The 21,485-nt window shown below is 46.7% G+C and overlaps 1 protein-coding gene across 1 annotated transcript; it reads right to left on the reverse strand.

Annotated features, from left to right (window-relative positions):
• Window positions 1-1,533: 1,533 nt before the first annotated feature.
• Window positions 1,534-21,456, reverse strand: NOBOX (NOBOX oogenesis homeobox). Its single transcript, XM_023191020.1, has 11 exons — window positions 21,389-21,456; window positions 14,995-15,104; window positions 9,137-9,261; window positions 6,458-6,540; window positions 5,635-6,206; window positions 4,718-4,920; window positions 4,369-4,475; window positions 4,013-4,098; window positions 3,566-3,794; window positions 2,894-3,201; window positions 1,534-2,174 (listed from the first exon to the last, which is right to left on the reverse strand). The coding sequence occupies exons 1-11, from the start codon at window positions 21,454-21,456 to the stop codon at window positions 1,873-1,875; spliced, it is 2,193 nt and encodes a 730-aa protein (XP_023046788.1). The 3' UTR covers window positions 1,534-1,872.
• Window positions 21,457-21,485: the final 29 nt, after the last annotated feature.

Here is a 21,485-nt window from a genome sequence, read left to right on the forward strand (position 1 = left end):
GTTTTTTTTTTTTTTTTTTTTTTTTAGTAGAGATGGGGTTTCACCATGTTAACCAGGATGGTCTTCATCTCCTGACCTCATGATCCGCCCTTCTCCGCCTCCCAAAGTGCTGGGATTACAGGCGTGAGCCACCCGCGCCCGGCCTTTCTCTGCTTTTTTTGAATTCCACTTCCTGATTCATGTGTCATCTCCTGTCTCTCCCAACCCCTGGCCTTTTTCCTTTATTCCCCTCCTAACCTGTTCTTTCCTACTTTAGACCCTTCAGGTCCCTTTCCTCCAGTCTCCAGATCTGTGCCTTACCTTTTCTCCTCTGTTTAAATGTATTTTAGGATAGATTTTCTTCTGTGGTTATCTTTCTCTTTCATCACCCAGTCAACGTTTTGCTACTTCTTAGACCTACTGTCTTCACCCTTTATTCATCTTTCTGGTCCTTTTCAGTCCCATCTCTCCCATCTCCCAGGCACCACCCACTTCTCTTTTTATACAAATTAGTTGTGTACCCTCCTTCTCATGCTCCCTTTAGCCCTTAACATACTAAAGCAGGATCTCAAGCATAGAACCAATAAGGTCTAATGGATGTTTCTTCCTTCATTGCCTAATTTGTCATTTGCCTAATTTGACTCACCACCAGAGGACAGAAGGACGCTATTCACGTTCCATGTGGATGCAGAATCACTCTGTGCAATGGAACGGGAGGCTGGTACGTCCTCATTCAGTATCCATTCCTTCCTGAGCTCCTGACCCCTCGTGCAGACATCTAGGGAGCATTCTCCATCTTTGGTTGTCTCTTGTTCCCTCCTCTTCCCACATCTCAACCTATAACCAAACCTCCCTAGATTAGCACCCAACCTCAAATGGTAATCATCAACAAATGCAGGAGGTCAAGTTGCAGTCTATGGGTGAGAGTTAAGCATGAAATGGTTGGTGATCATTTTAGGGGGTGATCTCTCAAGGTGCTTAGTGAAATGTCTTTTAGTGCCTCTGCAGGCTGGGGTGGGAGAGACAGAAAAGACTGTGGACCCTTCATTCTGGCCCAGTAAGGTCTGGGCCATTACAGTCTGGGAATGCTGTCATGTCCTCCTGTGCGGGGGAGAACTGTCTACTTGCTATCCTCGGAGTGCTCCTCAGGCCCCCCTCAACACACACACTCAAAAGAACTGTGGGAAAATAAGTCATAGTTCACAATAGTAGAGAAGTGACCTCAGATATCCTCAGACTTCTCTTGTGATCCTGTCCCTACAGGGCCCAACTTCCAGAGAAAGGCCCATACTCAGATTTGCTCAGGGTCAGTCATGGGTTTGGGAATAGAATATGGTTATATGTTGGGACCGAAGGCAAAGCCCAAGATGCCCAGTTCCTTCTTCAGTGGGAGAGATGGGCCCAGGGAAGAGGCCCTCCATGTGGTCATGCCCAGTGGTGCCCACCTGAGAATGGCATCCAATAACTGCTCAGCCAAGTGGAATAAAAGGAAGAAAATGGAGCTCTTCATTAGTGTGAGTGTGGAGACACATAATTGAGACACATAACCACACAGAAAACCCCAGGACAGACTAGTTTACTGCTGACGGTGGACACTCCAGCTCATTTGTCAAGCAAGGGTAGGAAACAAACAAAAACACCTGATACAACATTCAGAAGTAACACAGGCCACCTGCTTACTTCAGGACCCCCACACGGAGTGTGAAGAAAATGGAAGGGCCAGCCCTCTTTCTTCCTTCTCATATCAGCAAGACGAGCCTACACAGGGGAAACATCTGACTCTCCCCTCAGTCTACAGAGTCCACACTCTTTCCCAAACCTCCAACCCCTGTCCTCTCAGCAGGCCTAATCCTGTCCCACCAAGCAGCCTCTTTTCATTCTTTGACCCCCCAACTAAGGGACATGGCTATTCTTGTCATCCCCTCTGGCCTCCTCCAGTGCTGAGGGCTGATCCAGGGAAGCAGTTGGCGGTTCCTCTTTTGCCTTGCTGAGTAAGGGCCCAGTGCCTGGTCTGGCCCCTTCAGGCAGCCAGGAGAGAGCTGACGAAGGCTGCCTGCCCAGAGCCTGGGTGCAGGGAGTTGCAAATAGATCAGGAAAGTAGCCATCCCCTCCTGGGGGATGCCCCGGAGCTGGCGGGCAGAACGGACCAGGGAAGGGCAGCTCTGGCAAACAGGGGTCACTCCAGGAGGCTGTGCCTGTGGGGTCAGAGGGTGTAGGAATTACCAGACAGGACCGACAGTATCAAGTATCATTAACTGTGTTCTACAACAGATCCCCCCGTGCCCCAGCACACATAGACGCAGCTTAGGACCTCAGTGCAAGTCTTCCACGCTTAGGACACAGGCTCCAGCACTCAAGGTCCTGTGGTTTAGTAATATTGACACAAAGTGAACCATGGATCAGGCCAATGCTGTTTCATACACGCAACAAGGAGACCAGGAACCACCTGATCTTTTCTCCCCTTCTGCTAGAATCTAGTTTTAATATGATAGATGTTTCTGGGATTTCAGAGGTCCAAGTGGCCCAGCAGAATATTAGCTGCCATCTACTCTAAGCCAAGTATTTTCACTCCTATTGTTTATAATCCTCACCAAATCCCTCCCTGACATAGAACTGTGAGTCCCATTTCAGAGTCCCAGAAACTGAGACTCAGGAGAGCTAGTAACTGGCTGAGCTGGATTTCAAACCTGTTTTCCTAATGCCAAACTCCAGAGTTCTCTGCTAACTCTCTCTGTGCTCTGCAGCCTCTGCAGAATTCGAGGGAGAAGAGCTTAATCAAGAGAACTAGGGGCAAACCGAAGGTTTCATTCACCATGTATGACCTGCCTCAGTCTGCCCTCCAGATAACGTGGCTCTTTGTCCCCTCCCACCTACCTCAATCCCAAGGGGACCTTCACTCCCAGCCCGGACTCACCCATATTCCCAGCAGGGGGCTGCATCAGGATCTGCCCTGAGGAGGCACCTGGGCAATAGCCCTGCGACGACGTGCCCCCGCTGGGGCCACAGGGAAACGTAAACAGAGAGTCTTCGGGCGGTGGAAGTGTCAGCGAACTGGGCATGGCGAAGGGGAAAGTGGGGAGGTAGGGAAACTTGGGCTGAGGGGACTGGAAAAGCGGGGGCTGTGGAGCCTGGGAGAACTGGAAGGGTCCCGGCTGGTTGCTCTGTTGGTAATCCTGGGGCTCCAGCTCTTCCAAATATGAACAGGGGGGTGGCAGGGTGATGCTGCAAGGACAGGGGAACAGCTGGTGAGGTGCAGGGGTGGAGGAGCTCCCCGTTCCTACTACAGTAGCTGAGTCCCTTCCTCTCACCTCCTTCTCAGCTCCATGGTGACCCCAGCCTTGCAAGGCTGCTGCAGCTGCCTCTTCTCCTGCCTCCTGCTCCTAGCATCTTGCCCTTGTTTCTCCTCTATTGCTGTGATCCCCTAGGCCATTCCCCAGATCCCCTTATCTCTTTCATCCCCAACTCCTGTACTACTCTGTGCTCCCCTCAGTTAACCCTCTCCTCTCTCAGGGTCTATCTTCTCTCCATCTACACCCCCACCCCCGCCCAGATAACTCGAGTGACCAACGCCCCGTAGGTCCCTTACCTTGTCCCCCAGGACCCACAGGGGCCATCCTTGTGGCTGCTGTCACTGCCAGCAATGTCCATCAGCAGTGGCATCAGTTGGGGGGTGTGGACAGGGCCAAGGGGAAAAGGAAGGTCGGCCCTTCGCACAGGTGGGGGGCTGAAGAGTGGGGGGGTCACCACCCTCTGAGCACCCTCACTAGGTTGGGTGGGGGCCAAAGTCTGGTCAGAAGTCAGCAGCATGGGGGGCTCTAGGAGCAGAAAGCAAAGAGGGGCTATAAGGGTAAGGGAAATGGGAGGCAGGTTTGGCATTGCTGAATGGTAGACACAAGACATGCCAGGTCCCCCTGAATAGGCCCTGCTGGCCGAAACACTGGAGGACTCCGGTCACGCCCACCTCCATCAAACAAGGTCCGTCTTCACTATCTTTAGTTGCCATTTTCCCCCAGCTCTGAAGGTGGGAGCTCACCTGGAAAGGTATCCAGAGGGGACTCCTGAGGGAAAGGCTCAGGCTTTGGCTCCATGGGCACAGCAGGTGGGAGCTCAGCTGCAGAGCTGGAGGCAGGAAGAATGAAGACTGTAGCTTTGGTGGTCTCTGGATTTGCACAGGCGCTCATTGCCAGGAGAGACACCAATTCCCAAACTCTGCCTCCTACAGAGCATTGGCAACTTCCCAATCCCATGGCAGCCAAAATCTCTGTAAATCTTACCTGGCAACCCCAGGACTCATGCCTAGCCTTCCAATGCTCTCCTTCTAGATCCTCAGGATCCCAGCTTGGACCCCACTTCTACCCACAGGGATACAGGAAGAGGAGGAATTCTGACCTGCATTGACTGCTGGCAGGGCCAGGGGCTGCAGCATTGTCCTTGTTTTCTTTCCCATTCAGTTTCTCCATTTTTCGCCACTTGGCCCGGCGATTCTGGAACCACACCTATGGGGGAAAGGTGCTTGAAGAACTGGAGAAGAGGGGCAGAGACTCAGGCTTAGGTCCTGGCTGTTGCACAAGGAGCTACAGGACTTTGGAAGGTCACTCCAGCACTCTGCTTCTGAGGCCTCTGTCAGGCTGGTTTTAACAAAAGTCTCTGCAGTGCCTTCTCCTGATGCTCTCAGGGTGTGGCACTCTGGAAACAGTCAGGGACACAGCCACTTCTGAGGCCTCAGTTCAGCTTCTACCCAGGCTGCCATTAAGCACTCACTCTGCAATTCCAGAGTTTCAATGGTGGGCCCTCCGCCAAGCCACCCTGCCACCAGGGAGCCGGCCCCCTTTACCATGATGCGCTGGGGAGTCACCCCCACTGTCTGGGCAATCTCCCGGCGTTTATCACTGTCAGGATAGTGGTCTTCTTGGAATATCCTCTCTAGCTCCTCCAGCTGATCTGAAAGAAGAAACTTGTGTGAGGAGGACAAATGCCAGTGACAGGCAGGCGAAGAGAAAGAGAGATGCTCACGAAGTATCTCTAACAGATGGGGCCACTGCCCCTAACCCAACACTTTCCCAAAGCCTTTTTCCTATTGGGCTGGGCCTTCTCATTCTTGGGTGCTACAGCAGAGAGCGGTATGTTTACTTTCCTTACTTTTCTACCCTCGTCATTTTCTTTTTTAGACGGAGTCTCACTCTGTCGCCCAGGCTGGAGTGCAGTGGTGCCATCTCACCTCATTGCAACCTCTGCCTCCTGGGTTCAAGCGATTCCCCTGCTTCAACCTACCAAATAGCTGGGATTACAGGCACAGGCCACCACATGTGGCTAATGTTTGTATTTTTAGTAGAGGCAGGGTTTCATCATGATGGCCAGGCTGGTCTCCAACTCCTGAATTCAGGTAATCCACCTGCCTCGGCCTCCCAAACTGCTGGGATTACAGGCATGAGCCACTGTGCCCAGCTCCAACCTCATTTTCTGATGTGATAACCCAACCTTCCCTCTGAGGGTCAGAGATACTGGCACTACCACGGGCCAAGAGAGAATCCGGGACGAAGTGACGTCCAAACTAACCACATCCCTCGGGTCTCCTGGGGGTAGAGTCTTCGCACAGCCCCACCTTTCCCCAGGATGATCCCAGAGCTCTTCAGTTTCCTCTCTTTAGGGACTTACCTGAGCGGTATAGGGTTCGTGTCTTTTTCTTAAGTTGGCAAGTCACTTCCGGGGGCCCCTGCTTCTGGTCTCTGTTTTGGTTGCTCTGTGCCAATGTACTGAGGAGGTTGGCTAGGTGGCAAGGCCCCCGGCCTGACCCACAGGGCACTGGGTTGTGTGTGGCACGGGCTGAGTTAGGGGCACCAGGAGATGATGTTGGGGCCAGACCCGTGGCGTTAGGCTTTTTCTGCTTCCCGGGGGCTGGAGAATAGGACCTCTTTCCTGTCTTCACCTCTCCCCCTGGGAGGGAGCAACCCTCCCCCAGCGCCTGGGGCCTGGAGCGGGCTACAGTTCTGTCTTTGTGGAGAGCCCTGGAGCGGGGGGGCGGGCGCAGTCTCCCAGCATCAGCGCCAGTAGCTTCTCCAGAGACTGCTGGCGGCGGCTTCTCTCCTGAGATGGTGCAGGAGGGTGGCAGTTCCTCACTCTGAGTGTCCTGAGCATGAGGGGCTGAGCCCCGGAGCAGTTCCTCCTCCCGGGGTCCGGCAGCCAGGGGCTTCTCTCCAGCTTCCTGGCCTGTGGGGAGCCAACATCCACTGACCTTAGCATCAGGGAGAAGGAAGAACTGGACCAAGAGGAAATGCTGCTTCCTGCTCTGCAAACGGTTTGATCTTAAGCTTTAATGTGTCTACCTATCAAACGGGGTAGTAATTCCACACTTACCTTCCTAGCTTGACTATTGTGAGAATTAAATCAGATAACCCAACTTCTTTCAAAAATCTAGACAAATGTATGCAATTCTGAGAAAGCCTTAGTTCATGGTATCTCCTAATTTGGGGGTACTCACTCCCTGTGGGTTCCCTTTTTCCCAGACACCAGGGGTATGAGTTTGAGGGACTGTTCAGCTATCTCCAAGGGATCATGCTGGGGCTGGGGGTGGCCCAGGAAGACAAAGGGAAACAGATTGACAGGGATTCTGCTTCTCCCAAGGCGGGATGCTGTTCCTGCTGCATCATTATTAACATGGGCATTATTGCTTGGAGATGGGACAAGGCAGGATTTGATCATCTCCAGCAGCTGAGGCAAGAACATCAAAAGAGATAACAGGGACAACCACGGAATTCTGTCTCTGCCAATCCTACTCAGCCCCATACATGCCCCCCACCAACCACCACCCAGCATGTCCATTTCCTCCCCCTCCCTGCAAAGCAGAATCTCACTCTCTGGTCAACCTCTTTTTCGAGTAAGGAAATTGTGGCCCAGCTAGAACTAAAAACCCTACCACTTATCCCTAAAGCTTGGCTTCCTTTCTTTGAACTGACTGATGCATCGGGAGCTTACCATGTTCCAGGCATGGCACTAAACACCTTTCAAAGATTAGCACAGTGCATATTTAACCTCTGCGAGAACAGCACTGCTAATATTCCCTTCTAACAGATGAAGGAATGAGGATGAGATAGCAGAGTAATGTGTCCAAGATCACACAGCACCCTGAGCACATACTCTGTGTACTTAATCACGACATGGAGTCCTTCCTGGGGCCATCAAATGGTCCCCCCACTTTCACCTCCCAACTGACTCATAACCCCAAGAACCCTCAGCTCAGGGAGCTGCTTTATCATTTCCAACTAAATTGGAACATTTGTAATGAATGCTTAGTAACGACTAAGAGCTATTGTTATATTAATGAAAATTGCATGAGATAGGTCTTAAGGAATAACTTTTTTGTTGTTGTTCTTGTTGTTTGTTTTGTTTTGCTTTGTTTTTTTGAGATGGAGTCTCACTCTGTTGCCCAGGCTGGAGTGCAATGGTGCGATTCTGGCTCACTGCAAACTTGGCCCCCTGGGTTCAAGTGATTCTCGTGCCTCTGCCTCCCGAGTAGCCGGGATTACTGGTGTGTGCCACCACACCCAGCTAATTTTTATATTTTTAGTAGAGATGGGGTTTTGCCATGTTGGCCAGGCTGGTCTCCAACTCCTGACCTCAGGTAATCCACCAGCCTGGGCCTCCCAAAGTGCTGGGATTACAAGCAAGAGCCACCATGCCTGGCCATAGGAATGACTTTCTAACAGAGTGTCAAAGAAGAAGGTCATGGTCAAGGGTGCCATTCCAAGCCCCTTCCTAGGACACAAGCTGGACCTGACTTGCGTGAGAGGGTCTGGGCTGGTGAAGAGGACGAGCAGGCCTCTGCGGAGGGAAGGGACAAAGCTGGCTGGTGGTGTGGGGAAGCAGGGACAAATTTGTTTTACAGCATTTTAGGAGAGCTTGTACTGTAGCAAAAAGCCTGGTACCCAGCACTGTGGGTGCTCCGTAAGCACTTTTCCTGTGGGAGTGACGTGCCCTAGTAAGAAGGGGACGGGTGTCAGACCCCAGACTGGAAGGGTCCTGGGGCTCCCAGGGTTCTCTCCCCAGGGCGTTGGGAGATTGGAGACGGGGGGGGGGGGATGGGTTGCAAACTCAAAGCTCAGGGGCAGTGAGGTCGGCCTCCTCCCACCCTACCCCACCGACTCCACCCGGCCCTCGGCCTACTGAAGCTCTTAGGTCGGCTAACGCTGACCTGGTGATCACAGGCCTCCCCCCTCCCACAGCCCCCAAAGTCTGACCCCCTCGCAGGACAGGGTCGCCACACTCACCCCGCGGTCCCTGGCAGGGATCCTCTGTGGGCTCCATGGCCTGGACTCCCGCCGCCGCGGCCGGCCCGTGATGCACAGGCGCGGCCTAATGAAGCCTCACCGGGCTGGCAGGTGTGCAGCCCGCATGGGCCGGGCCGGGGGAGCCGCAGCCCGAGGCTGCTCCCCCTCACTCCCACCCCCACCCCCAGGGCGAGGCCGGCCCGGGAGGCTCGGCTGGGGCAGCTGCGAGGGCGGGGAGGACCCGGGCCTGGGCGCCGCCTGCTCGGCTCCCCCCAGCCAGGAGCCCAGGCCCAGGTGCGGGTCTCCTCCAGACGCTCCTCCCGCGGCGGGGCTGTAGGGCGAGGCTGGGGCGAGGGACGGGAGCGAGGCTACCCCGTGGTCTTCAGGGGGCTGGGCCCAGCCGTGGGGCTCACCCACACCCTAGGGAGGACTCAGTCCTGGATCGTGGCTAAAGCCCTTCCCCGTGGACTGTGGAAGGCGATTTCTAGAGCCACTCCTCAAAGGGGAAGCGCTGGGTTGCCCAAATCCCATGCTAGGGCCCCTCCAAGCCTCAGTATTAAAGAGCTTCAAAGTCCTCTTCCTGATTTTGTTTGTTTTTGGTTTTGAGACGGAGTCTCGCTCTGTGGCCCAGGCTGGAGTGCAGTGGCGAGATCTCGGCTCACTGCAACCTCCGCCTCCCAGGTTCAAGCAACTCTCCTGCCTCAGCCTCCCGAGTAGCTGGGACTACAGGCGCCCGCCACCATGCCCAGCTAATTTTTGTATTTTTAATAGAGACGGGGTTTCACCACGTTGGCCAGGCTGGACTAGAACTCCTGACTTCAAGTTAACCGCCCGCCTCCGCCTCCCAACGTGCTAGGATTACAGGGGTGAGCCACTGCGCTCGGCCCCCGTACTGATTTGAGGGTCTCCGGCGCACAAGGGCTGCAGCAGATGACGACGAAGGAGCTGAAAGAGCCACAGACTCCGTAGATCGGGTGCAGTGCACACAGAGGAAATTCAGGTACAGTCAGAGGCGGCCCTGCCAGGGACGGTGTGGTCACTGTGTTCCCATCCATTTGATGTTTCGATTTTATTCTCTGAAAATGGAAGGGACAGAAATTTCTATAGGGGAGATCTCACGGCGGGGGGTGGGGGAGGAGCCTAATGATTCCTAGTTCACGGAATGTTTCTTACCATCTTTATACAAGCAAAATCAGAATTTAAAAATTCTTGCCTCTTCTCCTGAGCGGGGAGGGGTAGAAAGTGGGAGGGCTGGTCAGATAGAAACAGGTGCTTGGAGCTGGGTGGGGAGCCGGCGGCCTGGAACAGAATCCAGGTGTTTTGCTTTAAGGATTTAAAAGACTCTGGACACCACGTGCTTTCATGCTGAAATCAGCTGTGGGTACATTTTCCTATTCCTTTAATTGCCTTGAGGGGCTTGGCCTACACATGTGGACTTTGGAGGATTGTGAGAGATTTAGTTCTTTCTGAAACACAAAAATGTAAACTAACTCCGAATATGATCAAGACTTCAGGCATCTCCTGTTTCATCCCATGCCTTCCATAATGTGGATAGCCTCTGTTTCACGAGGCGTTCAGACAGATGGGGCCCAGTTTCTCTGCTAGAAATGAAGCATTCCAGGACAAGTGAGCAACGAGTTGTGGGGCACTGACATTGCTTCCAGGATCATTTGATGGTGAAAAATCAGGACCATTTGGTGGCGACATGGTAAATGGAATGCCGTCGTGTCCTTGCTCACAGAAGCTTACCAGTGGAGGGGAGATCATCTAATGATCATGTCAGGAGAGTGTGGTCAGTGGTGAGTTAGAAGTATGAACGGCTACTATGGAGCATGGAGGGGCAGGAACCCCTTCTGGACTAGGATGGAAGCTTCTTGCAGAAGGCAACACGTGGGCTGTGAGCTGTGGAGTTTACCACATCACAGTCCTGCTTAAAACCTGACAGTCACCCCTGACTGCTAGCATGAATGCCAAGCTCTGAGATCTGGATCTTTCCCCTGGATCCTCAGCTCCCCTGTGTTACCCACCCCGGTATTTCAGTGGTGGTGTGTGTGTCTTTTTTGGCCTAATGTTTCTCAAAGAATGTTCTTAAAACCCCCTGGATCAGAATTTCTTAGGGAATTTGTTTAAAATGGGGGTTCCAATCCCCAGAAATCTTAATTGGCTGGTCCAAGGAGGTACCCAGAAACATCCATTTGAAGCCCCTCAGGTAATTTTTGTACACTGCAGAGTTTGAGACACTTTCAGACTTTGCAAAAACAAAGTCAGTTAAAACTCTCCTGCGGATAGGAGTAGGAGCAAGGGATGGTAGGGGCCTGTGTGGGGAAAGGAAATGACCTTTTGTCCTTTACTGAGTTGTCTACTGCAGTGAGAAGCGGGGTGCAATTAATTTCTTTTTTTTTTTTTTTTTTTTTTTTCTGAGACGGAGTCTTGCTCTGCCTCCCAGGCTGGAGTGCAGTGGCCGGTTCTCAGCTCACTGCAAGCTCCGCCTCGCGGGTTTACGCCATTCTCCTGCCTCAGCCTCCCGAGTAGCTGGGACTACAGGCGCCCGCCTTGTCGCCCGGCTAGTTTTTTGTATTTTTTTAGTAGAGATGGGGTTTCACCGTATTAGCCAGGATGGTCTCGATCTCCTGACCTCGTGATCCGCCCGTCTCGGCCTCCCAAATAATTTCTTAACAGATTATCCTATCACATTAAACTGAAAATAAGTCATCCTTCTTTGCCATCGTTTATGTTGTATTTCTTCTCTCTAGCTGACTCCCCTCTGCCAGGGTGAAGGTCAGAAAGCAAAGATCCAAATTCCCCATAGGCTGTATGGCACCCTTCCACAAACTATGAAAGATACAGGTTCTAACTCTGCAATACATTGGCATAGGGATTTAGGGAATTTAAAATATTGGCATTTTCCCAACTGGGCACAGTGGCTCATGCCTATAATCCCAGCATGTTGGGAGGCCAAGGTGGGCAGATCACCTGAGGTCAGGAGTTTGAGACCAGCCTGGCCAACATGGTGAAACCCTGTCTCTACTAAAAATACAAAATTTAGCTGGGTGTGATGGTACACGTCTGTAATCCCAGCTACTTGGGAGGCTGAGGCAGGAGAATTGCTGGAACCCAGGAGGTGGAGGTTGGAGTGAGCCGAGATCATGTCACTGCACTCCAGCCTGGGTGACAGATTGAGACTCCGTCTCAAAAAAGGAAAAAAAAAATTGGCATTTTTCCAAACATAGAAATGAGGGTTTTTCCCCCTCAAATAATATAGTTGAATGTTTTTGTTTATTTACATGAAGAATTTTATTGGCTGCAAGTGAATTTTATCTAAGATGTACATTGCATGGGAAAATGATGAGTTTTGTTGGGAAGGTGTTGTGTTTTTGATATATCCTGTTAAGTCATATCTTCCATGGATCAACTTCAAATGAGGGAGGTTTGTCTTGGAAGTTAAAATACTGGCTGGATGCAAAGAGACAGCTCAATTATATGGAAGACAATAAGGTATTGTTTTAGGGAAACTTGGGGCTATTTCTTCCTAAGTCCTGTTTGGTTGCATTTCATCTTTGTGATCAGCTGACTAGTTCATAGACTAACTCAACTTTGTTTAGAGGACAGGGAGGTATTTTTTTAATTTTTAATTTTTTTTCTGGTTTCTTAGTTTTCAGAGCCAGACTTTATACCATTACCACCATATACTTAGCAAGAGCCATTTCTTCCAAAATCTTTTTTTTTTTCTCACAGATAGGAGAATACCAGAACAAAAAGGAAGGTGTCTGATACTAAAAAAAAGTAGTTAATTTTTTTCAGTCTATGAAGAGTAAGTGAAATAAGTGTTCTTGGTCCTTCTCCCTCTCTCTCTATAATGAGAAAAATAACCAGAAGAAGGCGGCTGATTGAGAACATTTTTTGAAGCAAAACCACAAGGTAATGTGTTCTTGTTCTGTGGCCACACCCCAGAGTAGGCAGCATCAGGTCATTGGAAGACCTAGGACCAGAAAGGCAAGAATTAAGTTGTGAAAGACAAGCAGAAATCTGCACAGGCCCTGGCCAAGGAGATCATAGTCACAGCAAGTATGAGAGGTCAGGGCCCCGGAAAACCACCAGGAAGAGATGACATGTCCAAGGCAGAGAGAGTGAAGGGAAGCCTGAGCCAGGCACATGTTCAGGGACCAGCACTGCCAGAGTCTGGGCAAATGGCCCGATGATTGGATAAATACTGGGGACCGATGACAGGGAAAAAGTGAATGGTCCCAGAGACTGGGAGAGACACTGGCAACTGCCAAAGTCTCTGCCCAGGGGCTTCCTGTGGAAATCCCAGAAAAGGATGATTTCAGGTTGCCTGTGAAGGGAATTAGGAACACCTGGCTAGAGTGGAAACTGCCGGGCAGGGCGAGGACAAGTTCTGGCGTGAATTAGCGTTGTAACTTCTAATGCCCTTGCCCCAGACACTCAGGATAACGTGCATCTAACAAGAATGGTGACCGTGTTTGAAACATTCTTCTGCTGCTGCTATTGTTTACAATTAATCGCCACAGCTGGTGTTTTGTAATTTAGAACATACTTTCACATTCGTTCTAATTCTCTCCTCCTGATGTGCCTGACTTTTGCAGGCACTTTGTTCTTCTAGTCTTCTCCAGAATTGCAATCGCTATTGCTAATTACAGCATGGCGTACAAGGACCCCTCAAAACCCAGCCCCAACCTTCACTCAGGCTTCCTGTTTGGTTACCACTGCTCCCCCGCCCCCACAGTCTCCCCTACTCTTCCAGGTTTTTGTTCCAAGCTTTTACCCCTTAGAAGTGGCCATGCCTTCTCAAGATCACTGATCAAGCTGTTTATCAGCATGAAACATCTTTTTTTTTTTTTTTTTTTTTGTGGCAAAGTCTTACTCATCCTCCAAAATCCAACCCAAATATTCCCTTTCTGGGGAAGCCTAGCTCAGCCTTCCACAGCCAGAATTAACTGCCCCCTTCTAGGGCCTCCCCTTGTACTGTGTTTACATTTATATTACATCACTGCTCACAGGCTGATTAGGGCTTTGTGTATTCTCCACTGGATTGGGAGTTCTTAGATAGTAACATGCATCTATTCATGCCTGGTGCTTTCTTCTTGCTTTGTAAGTATCAACTCATTGAATTCTAACAACCCTATGAAGTTCTATTATATGGTTATCCCCATCTTACTGAAGAAACTGTAGCATAAAGAGTTTAATACTTCTCCAAAGGTGACAGTGGCCACCTCAGATTTGAACCCAGTTAGTCTAGTTCCTGCCTGCACTCCTAAACACTAGCCTCCACTGTTCGTTTGATTGTATCCGTCACTATACTGGCATAGTGAATCCTGCATGGGGAATGGGTTATTGTTCAGTGACAAAAAGTTGACGATTGCCAGGACTTAGGGAGCAGGGGAGTGAAGTGGCTGTGAGTTCAAAAGCATAGCAGCAGTGATGGAACTGTTCTGAATGTTGGCTATAGCAGTGGTTCCACAAGTCTACACACGAGATAAAACTGCACAGAAGTAAATACACACTAGTGCATGAAAACTGGTGAAATCTGAGTAAGGTCACAGATTGTATCAAGTCAGTTTCCTAGTGTGGTATTGTACTGGCGTGACAGAGGATGTAAAATGGGAAAAGGGAATATGGAATCCCTGTATTATTTCTTACAACTGCATGTGAATCTACAACTATCTCAAAAAGCAGGAAAAAAGTTGATCCTAGTGTTCTGACCACAAGTTTGGTTCTCATGGACTTGGTTAAATATAATTCACAGAAATAACATTTTGGTATAGTAGCATTATTAACCTTTGCTTGATGGTAATTTTAAAATGTAGATTTAAATGATACCTACATCTTTAACAGGGCTGTGGGCAGGCAAAGCAGAAGAATTTATATCTAATTTGTTCTAAAAGTAAAACAATAACATGTCTCATAATAGGAATGCAAATTTATTAGAAAAAAAGGGCAAATACTGAACAATGAAAGGAAAAAGATGATATTTCTCATCAAACAACAGTATCAGTTATTAACAATTTGGCACATTTCCTCACAGGATTTTTTCCATTATTGCTGTTTTGTATATGATTTTCATGATTGTAATTACACTCCATATATAATTTCAAGCGTGTCTTCCTTAAAATGTACTATGAAAAGCATAGTTCTGTATTGTTTCGAAGTCTTCAAAATTTATTGAGTGGCAGAACTGTAATTTAACTATTTTCCAACTGTTGGAGCAATCTTTTTAACTTAAATATTATACATTTTAAAAAATTAAAAAGGCAAATTTGAAATAAAGTTTATATCTTTGTCCCGTAGTGACTTTTAAAAAATAAACACCTCTTCCACTTGGTTATTGGTCTATATATATATTTTTAATAGTCCCAAGCCCATGAGAAGCCCTGAAGTTGTATATTTCACAGGAATAGACAGGCTGCCTGGCTGGCAAGTGGACAGCTAAGGGTAACTTCAAGAAGGGGTCTGGGATTCTGAGATCATAAACTTGACAGCCAGCAGGGCAGCTTAGCTTTAGTGAGAGGCAAGAATGTCCCTGGACAAGGTATTTTTTCCTCCTTCGGTATCTTGGGGCTGTACCAGTTCTGCTGGTGGCTTGATAGATTTTTCTGATGTTTGAGTCTAAGGTCAGTGGATCCCAAGAGGGGGTGCTCTGCCAAGAGTCCTCAGTGTATGGGAAGATAACTCTGTCTTCTGTTCAGAGTGTGGTGCTCACAATTTTGCTGTTGCTTCTAGGACGTGAGCTCACCCTCCTGGGCTTCGAAGCCATCCTTGTCTCTGGTGTCCCAGGTACCCTCCAGGTCTGGTGATGTTAGTGTCAAAAGGAGAGCAATGTCATGGCCAGCAGGTTCCTCTATCCTTTTGGGGCAACAAACTTTAGGCTCACTTTATGGTGACAATCCTAAATCTGTAAAATTGAAGATACTTGAGCTTGTCTTTAAATATCTCCTTTGCTTGACGTCAATCAAGGGCAAGAGCAGTAGTGTGGGTTAGAAGCTGGGAGCAACTTCCTTTGCATGGAGGAGGGAATGGTGAAATATTAGGCTTGCGTTTAGTGAGGCGTAGCGATTAAACAATGATAGCAGACTAGATTGATTACCTGACAAATAATTAGGCCTGCAAAACCTGTCATTCCATTGGTTGGAAGGAAGCAATCAAACTGGATAGGCTGTGAGATCCAGCCTTTGTTTTGCAAAGGGCTTCTGATCGTTTCTGTTTTACAAGCTGCATTGCTGCATGCTGCACATGTTATTAAGGTGGTGCAAGGGAGTGTAGGTTGTGAGTGGGCAACCTGGACCTCAGTTAGGCTCTCATTCAGAGCAGTCGTAAGGAAAAGGAGAGCAGAGCAACAGACGAAGAAGCCATATTTGGAACTAGAGATGTACTAGATATCATTGGATATGCATTCTTGAATCAGGAGACCTATTTATGATCCTCTTCCAAGGTCCAGTTCTTCAGTTTCTCTGTTGATGTGGGCTCCTGAGCAAGGGAAACACATCTCTCAAACTTAACCTGATTTTCAAACTGAATTCCTGATTCCCACCCCCAAACTTGTCACTCCTCCTGTCCTCCCCATCTTTTGTCCTCCACCCAGCTGGAATCACCCTTGATTTCTCTCTCTCCCACAGCATCTGTAGAAACTGCCAGAATATTCTTGTTGCCCTTTTTCTACTTCCAGCCCACTGTCACCCATTTTCCAGAGACTTGCATGTGAAAGTCTTAAAATATACATTAAGGCCGGGCGCCGTGGCTCACGCCGGTAATCTCAGCATTTTGGGAGGCCGAGGCAGGAGGATCACGAGGTCAAGAGATGGAGACCATCCTGGCCAACATGGTGAAACCCTGTCTCCACTAAAAATACAAAAAAATTAGCTGGGTGTGGTGGTGTGCACCTGTAATTCCAGCTACTAGGGAGGCTGAGGCAAGGCAATCGCTTGAACCTGGGAGGCTGAGCTTGCAGTAAGCTGAGATCACGCCACTGCACTCCAGTCTGGCTAAAGAGTGAGACTCTGTCTAAAAAAAAAAAAAAAAAAAAACCATAAATTAAGTCACATATGTTTTTCTCCTATTTGTATGCATCAGTGATTTTCTAGTGTACTTAGAAGAAAATTAAAATTTCTTGCTGTGATCCTGTGTGATCTGGCTCCAGCTTCCCACCCCAGCTTCATCTCAGGTGACTCTTCAGATCTTTCAAGCCTTGAAATAGATCAAATTTTCCCATTTCAAGGTGTTCACATACACTGTTCCTGTGCTTGGCCAAACTCTTCTCTTTGTTCTTGTGACTAGTTCATAGCCGGGATTTAGTTTAAATGGTATCTCTCAATGTCAATTACTTCAGCCACATTATCTACTTAACATTTGCCTCCTGATATTTTCTTGTTGTGTCCATTACAACTCTTAACATGTAATTATATGTTTGTTTACAATCTATCTCTTTTACTATATTTTAAGTTTCATGGGTATAGAAACTATCCCACTTTGTTTCAACAATGTATACCTGTGTATAGGACATATCTAGCATAGTGACTGGGCTCTAAGTGTTAACTATTTGTTGAATGAATTAATAAATGAACTAATAATGTGGACCTTTTAGTTGGAAGAGAGAAGATTATCAGATTCATGGTACATATTGCAGTTTTGGGAAGTTCACAATTTGATACATTACAGGTATTTGGTAAGCACATTAAGTTAAGAATGCTTCCTGAAAATATGGGTTGGCCATTTTGAGAGCTGAAGAATCCAGAAACTAGGGATAAAATGTGGCATTTTAATATCCGTTCTAGGGAATACAATGAGACTTGCACTATACTTTGGTAAAGTCCATAGTCACCAGAGGCCATTGCTTTTCAGAGGCTGAGAAGAGAAGCAACAGCTAGAGCTACAGACCATTAGGGCTGTTACAGTCTACAAAGATGGGCACAGACAACCAAAAAATGGCTTTGTAGGCTTCATATAGTTGAATCTCGCTTTTTAAAATTCAGTCTGACAATCTCTGCCTTTTGATTAGGGCATTTAGACCACATATAAAATTTGTTGAACCTGTAATTCCAGCACTTTGGGAGGCCGAGGCAGGCAGATCACGAGGTCAAGAGATCAAGACCATCCTGGCCAACATGGTGAAACCCCATCTCTACTAAAAATACAAAAATTAGCCTGGCATGGTGGCACATGCCTGTAATTCCAGCTACTCAGGAGACTGAGGCAGAATCACTTGAACCCAGGAGGTGGAGGTTGCAGTGAGCCAAGATCGCACCACTGCACTCCAGCCTGGTGACAGAGCGAGACTCTGTTTCAAAAAAAAAAAAAATTATTGATATGGTTGAGTTTAAATTTATGATCTTAGTGTTCTTTTTCTATTTGTCACATTTGTTCTTATTTCCTCTTTTCTGCTAATTTTTGAGTCATTATTTTTATGACTCATTTTTATCTCATTTGTTGGTTTATTGAATATATTATTGATTTATAACATTCATTGATTTTTTTAGTGATTGCATTAGGACTTATAGGACATATGTTTAATTTATCAGAATGTGCCTTAAAGTGACATTAAACCACTTCATTGAAATATAAGAACCTTACAACATTAGACTTTTTTTTTTTTTTTTTTTTTAATGCAGAGTCTCGCTCTTTTGCCCAGGCTGAAGTGCAGTGGTGCGATCTCAGCTCACTGCAGCCTCCGCCTCTTGGGTTCAAGTGATTCTCCCAGCTCAGCCTCCTGAGTAGCTGGGATTACAGGTGTGCACCACCATGCCCAGCTAATTTTTGTATTTTTAGTAGAGACAAGGTTTCACTATGTTGCCCAGGCTGGTCTTGAACTCCTGACCTTAGGTGATGTGCCCACCTTGGCCTCCCACAGTGCTGGGATTACAGACAACAGTAGACTTCTGTGTCTCCCCTCTCAGCCTTTGTGCTATCGTTATACAGTTTTCTTCTACGTATTATAAATCCCACAACACGTGGTTATTTTTTATTTCAATGGTCAGTTATCTTTAAAAAAAGAGTATTCTGCATTTACTTACATATTTACCATTTCCAGTGCTGTATCCTTTCGATAGATCCAAATTTCTACCTGATACCATTTTCCATGTTAAAGGAATGTCTTCAAGATTTCCTGTAGCAAAAATCTGGTGACAATTTCTTTCAGCTTTTATATTTGTGATTGGTGTTTATCTTGTCTCCATTTCTGAAAGCTGGGTATAGAATTCTATGTTGATATGTTTTGTTGTTGTTTCTTGAATACTACTATAAAGGTGTTGGTCCATTGTCTTCTAACTTATATATTGTCACTAAAGAGAAAGCTGCTACCTTTGTCACTAAAGGGAAAGCTGCTATCACCAGTCTTTGTTTCTCTGCACAGGTGATTCTTGTCTCTAGCTGATTTTAATATTTTCTCTTTTTCACTGATTTTAAATAGTTTATGATGTGCCTTAGTGTAGTTTTCTTTATGTGTCTTGTGTTTGGGATTCATTTAGCTTCTTGAATTTGTGAGTTTATGGTTTCCATCAAATTGGGAGATTTTTTTCATTATTTGTTCAAATATATTTTTTTCCATCCTTCTCTCTCTCCCTTTCTTTGGGGCCACCAATTTTACATATATTAGCCTTTTGAAGTTGCCTTATAGTTCCCTAAAGCTGGTCATGTTTTTTTGTCTCTATGTTTCATTTTGGAGAGTGTCTGTTGCTATGTCTTCAAGTTTTATAATTTTTTCTTATTCAGTGTCTGTAGTTATTATATCCAGTTTATTTGTCATTTCAGACAATATTTTTCATCCCTAGATGTTTGATTTGGGTGTTTTATATCTTCAATGTCTAAACATGTGAATATTCTCCTTTACCTTCCTGAATGGATGAAATGAAATTATGTAACTGCTTTAATGTACTTATCTACTATTTTTATATCTATTTCTATCAATACTTTTGTTCAGATTATGGCTCATTTTTTTTCTGCTTTGCATGGCTGGATGTGTTTTATTAGATGCTATACATTGTAACATTGTGAATTTACTAGATTTACTGTGTGAGAGTGTGTGTGTGTGTATATAAAGGTGTGCGTGTGTGCTTGTTCTGTATCCTGTTACTTGGAAGTACTTTCATCCTTTCAAGACCTACTTTTTAAGTTTTTAAGATAAAGAGGGCTTCCATCTAAGGCTAATTTTCCCTACTACCAAAGCAATATATTCTAAATACTCTACCCAATGCCCTATGAATTACAATGTCCTTCCACACTGACTAGTAGAAATCCAAACTATTTCTGGCCCTGTGTGAACTTCACTGCTTATTTTACCTTTTCTTTTTAATTGGTTCTTTCCTGGCTAGGGTAGTTTTCTCACACACATGCAGTAATTAGTCCCCATCTGAGGGTTCTCTTGCTCCATCCTTCTCTCCTTCAGCTCCTGTCCAGGTGTTCTCCTTCCCAGAACCCACCCGAATTCTCAATTCTATATCCTCAACTCAGGTAGACCACCCTCTGGCCTGAAATCTGGAACTTTCCTCTAGACAATAAGCCACAGTAATTGTGGGCTCATCTTGTTTCCTTTTTCTCAAGAATGATTGTTTTGTACTGGCTGTGGTCCAATATCTGAAAATCATTGTTTTACATATTTTGTAAAGTGTTCTAATTGTTTGGATGGTAGGGTAAATACAGTGTCTGTTTGCCCATTTTGGCTGGAAGATGAAGTGCCCACAAAATATACATTTTGACTAGTTCTTCACCATGTACAGGATAAAGTTCAAAGTCATTAGTTTAGCATACTTAGTACATTACAAGCAGACTTCATGACAATCCCCTACCCACATCTCACCCATTTCTAGTAACTCAAGACAGTGTGCCACATCTTGAACATATCCATACTTTTTCATGTCTTAGTGCATTGCACATGCTCTTGTCTTTGCCTAGAATGACTTTATTCCCCTGTATCTTCCATCTCTCCAAATTCCACTTGTTCCCCAAGACCCAACTCAATTACCAGTCCCTCTGTTAAATTTTACCAGACCTGAGTGTTAGTTGCTACAGGATATGATTTTATTACATTCTTATGACACTAATATGGAGTGTTGTTAGTTGACTTACACACCTGATGGAGATGTCTTCATCTCCTCAAGGGCAGTAACCTCAACATGTTATTCACATTTTCATCTCCCAGCCAAGCTTAGTGCCTGACTTAGGTTCTTGGCAAATGTCTACTTCTGAATGAATGCCCTGTCATAGTGCATAATCTTGCTTTCTGAAAATAGTATTGGCTTGCTTATTTAGAGGAATGTGGGAATGATTAAAAAAATAAAACTTGGACTGGAACAGCCGCCATGGTCTAGCAGGTGTTCTGTGTTATGTTAATTAAGGAGGATGCTGGGCAGGTGCTGGTTCTCTTCTAAGCCTTTATCTCAGCATTGAAACAAGTCATAGCCAATAGCTGGGATTTTTCTCTCACAGATGGTGGAATTCCGTGACTTACGTCTGGGAGAGGTAAGTGCAGGAAGAGTTGTTCTTTGGAAGTTCCATAAAGGGAATATAATCACTTCCAAAGCATCAGCTTCAACTGAAAGAGCTGGAATCAGCTACTTCTGGCCTGACTGAAGCTGGTGTCTTAGACAGCTATGTCTCAGGTATGCCCTGAACTGCCTGGGGCATGTGTCTCGGTATAATGTATATTAGGGATTCAAGATTCTTAACTGTTCTTGAAGGCTAACAATTTAGGAAAGAGCAAACATTTTGGAAGCCCACCTTCTTATTCAAGAGGGAGAAGAGTACTCAGTTATGTCTCAGAATTAAACAAAGTCCACCAGAATGTTACACACACACACACAATTACTCTCTGTCTCTGTCTCTCTCTGTCTCTCCTGAGTTTCGTTGCCTGCCAGACAAAGGAGCATATACCGTCAACAAAATTCACTGAATACTTAACAGGAGGGAGTCAGGGTGAGGATCAAAAGGCTCTATTCACTAGGAAGGGGCTTCAAGGTGGTTATACTAAGTAGTGATTGAAAACTCCCTCTCTGAATGGAACAAAATGAGTTCTTGTAAACTCCCTCTCTGAATGGAACAAAATGAGTTCTTGTCTGCACATGTTTGGCTTAATCATGTTCCATTAGTCAAAGTATTCTGTACTTTGGTACACTGAGGTTCTGACATACCAGATTACTCACAATTCTGAGTCCTTTAGCAGCTTGGGATGTTGGTTTGCTGAAAGTTCATGGTTGTCCAATGACTTCATCTGATTGGAAACAGTCTTGATGAACCCAA

The sequence above is a fragment of the Piliocolobus tephrosceles genome, chromosome 8 (genome assembly GCF_002776525.5).
Source record: "Piliocolobus tephrosceles isolate RC106 chromosome 8, ASM277652v3, whole genome shotgun sequence".
Classification (NCBI taxonomy): domain Eukaryota; kingdom Metazoa; phylum Chordata; class Mammalia; order Primates; family Cercopithecidae; genus Piliocolobus; species Piliocolobus tephrosceles.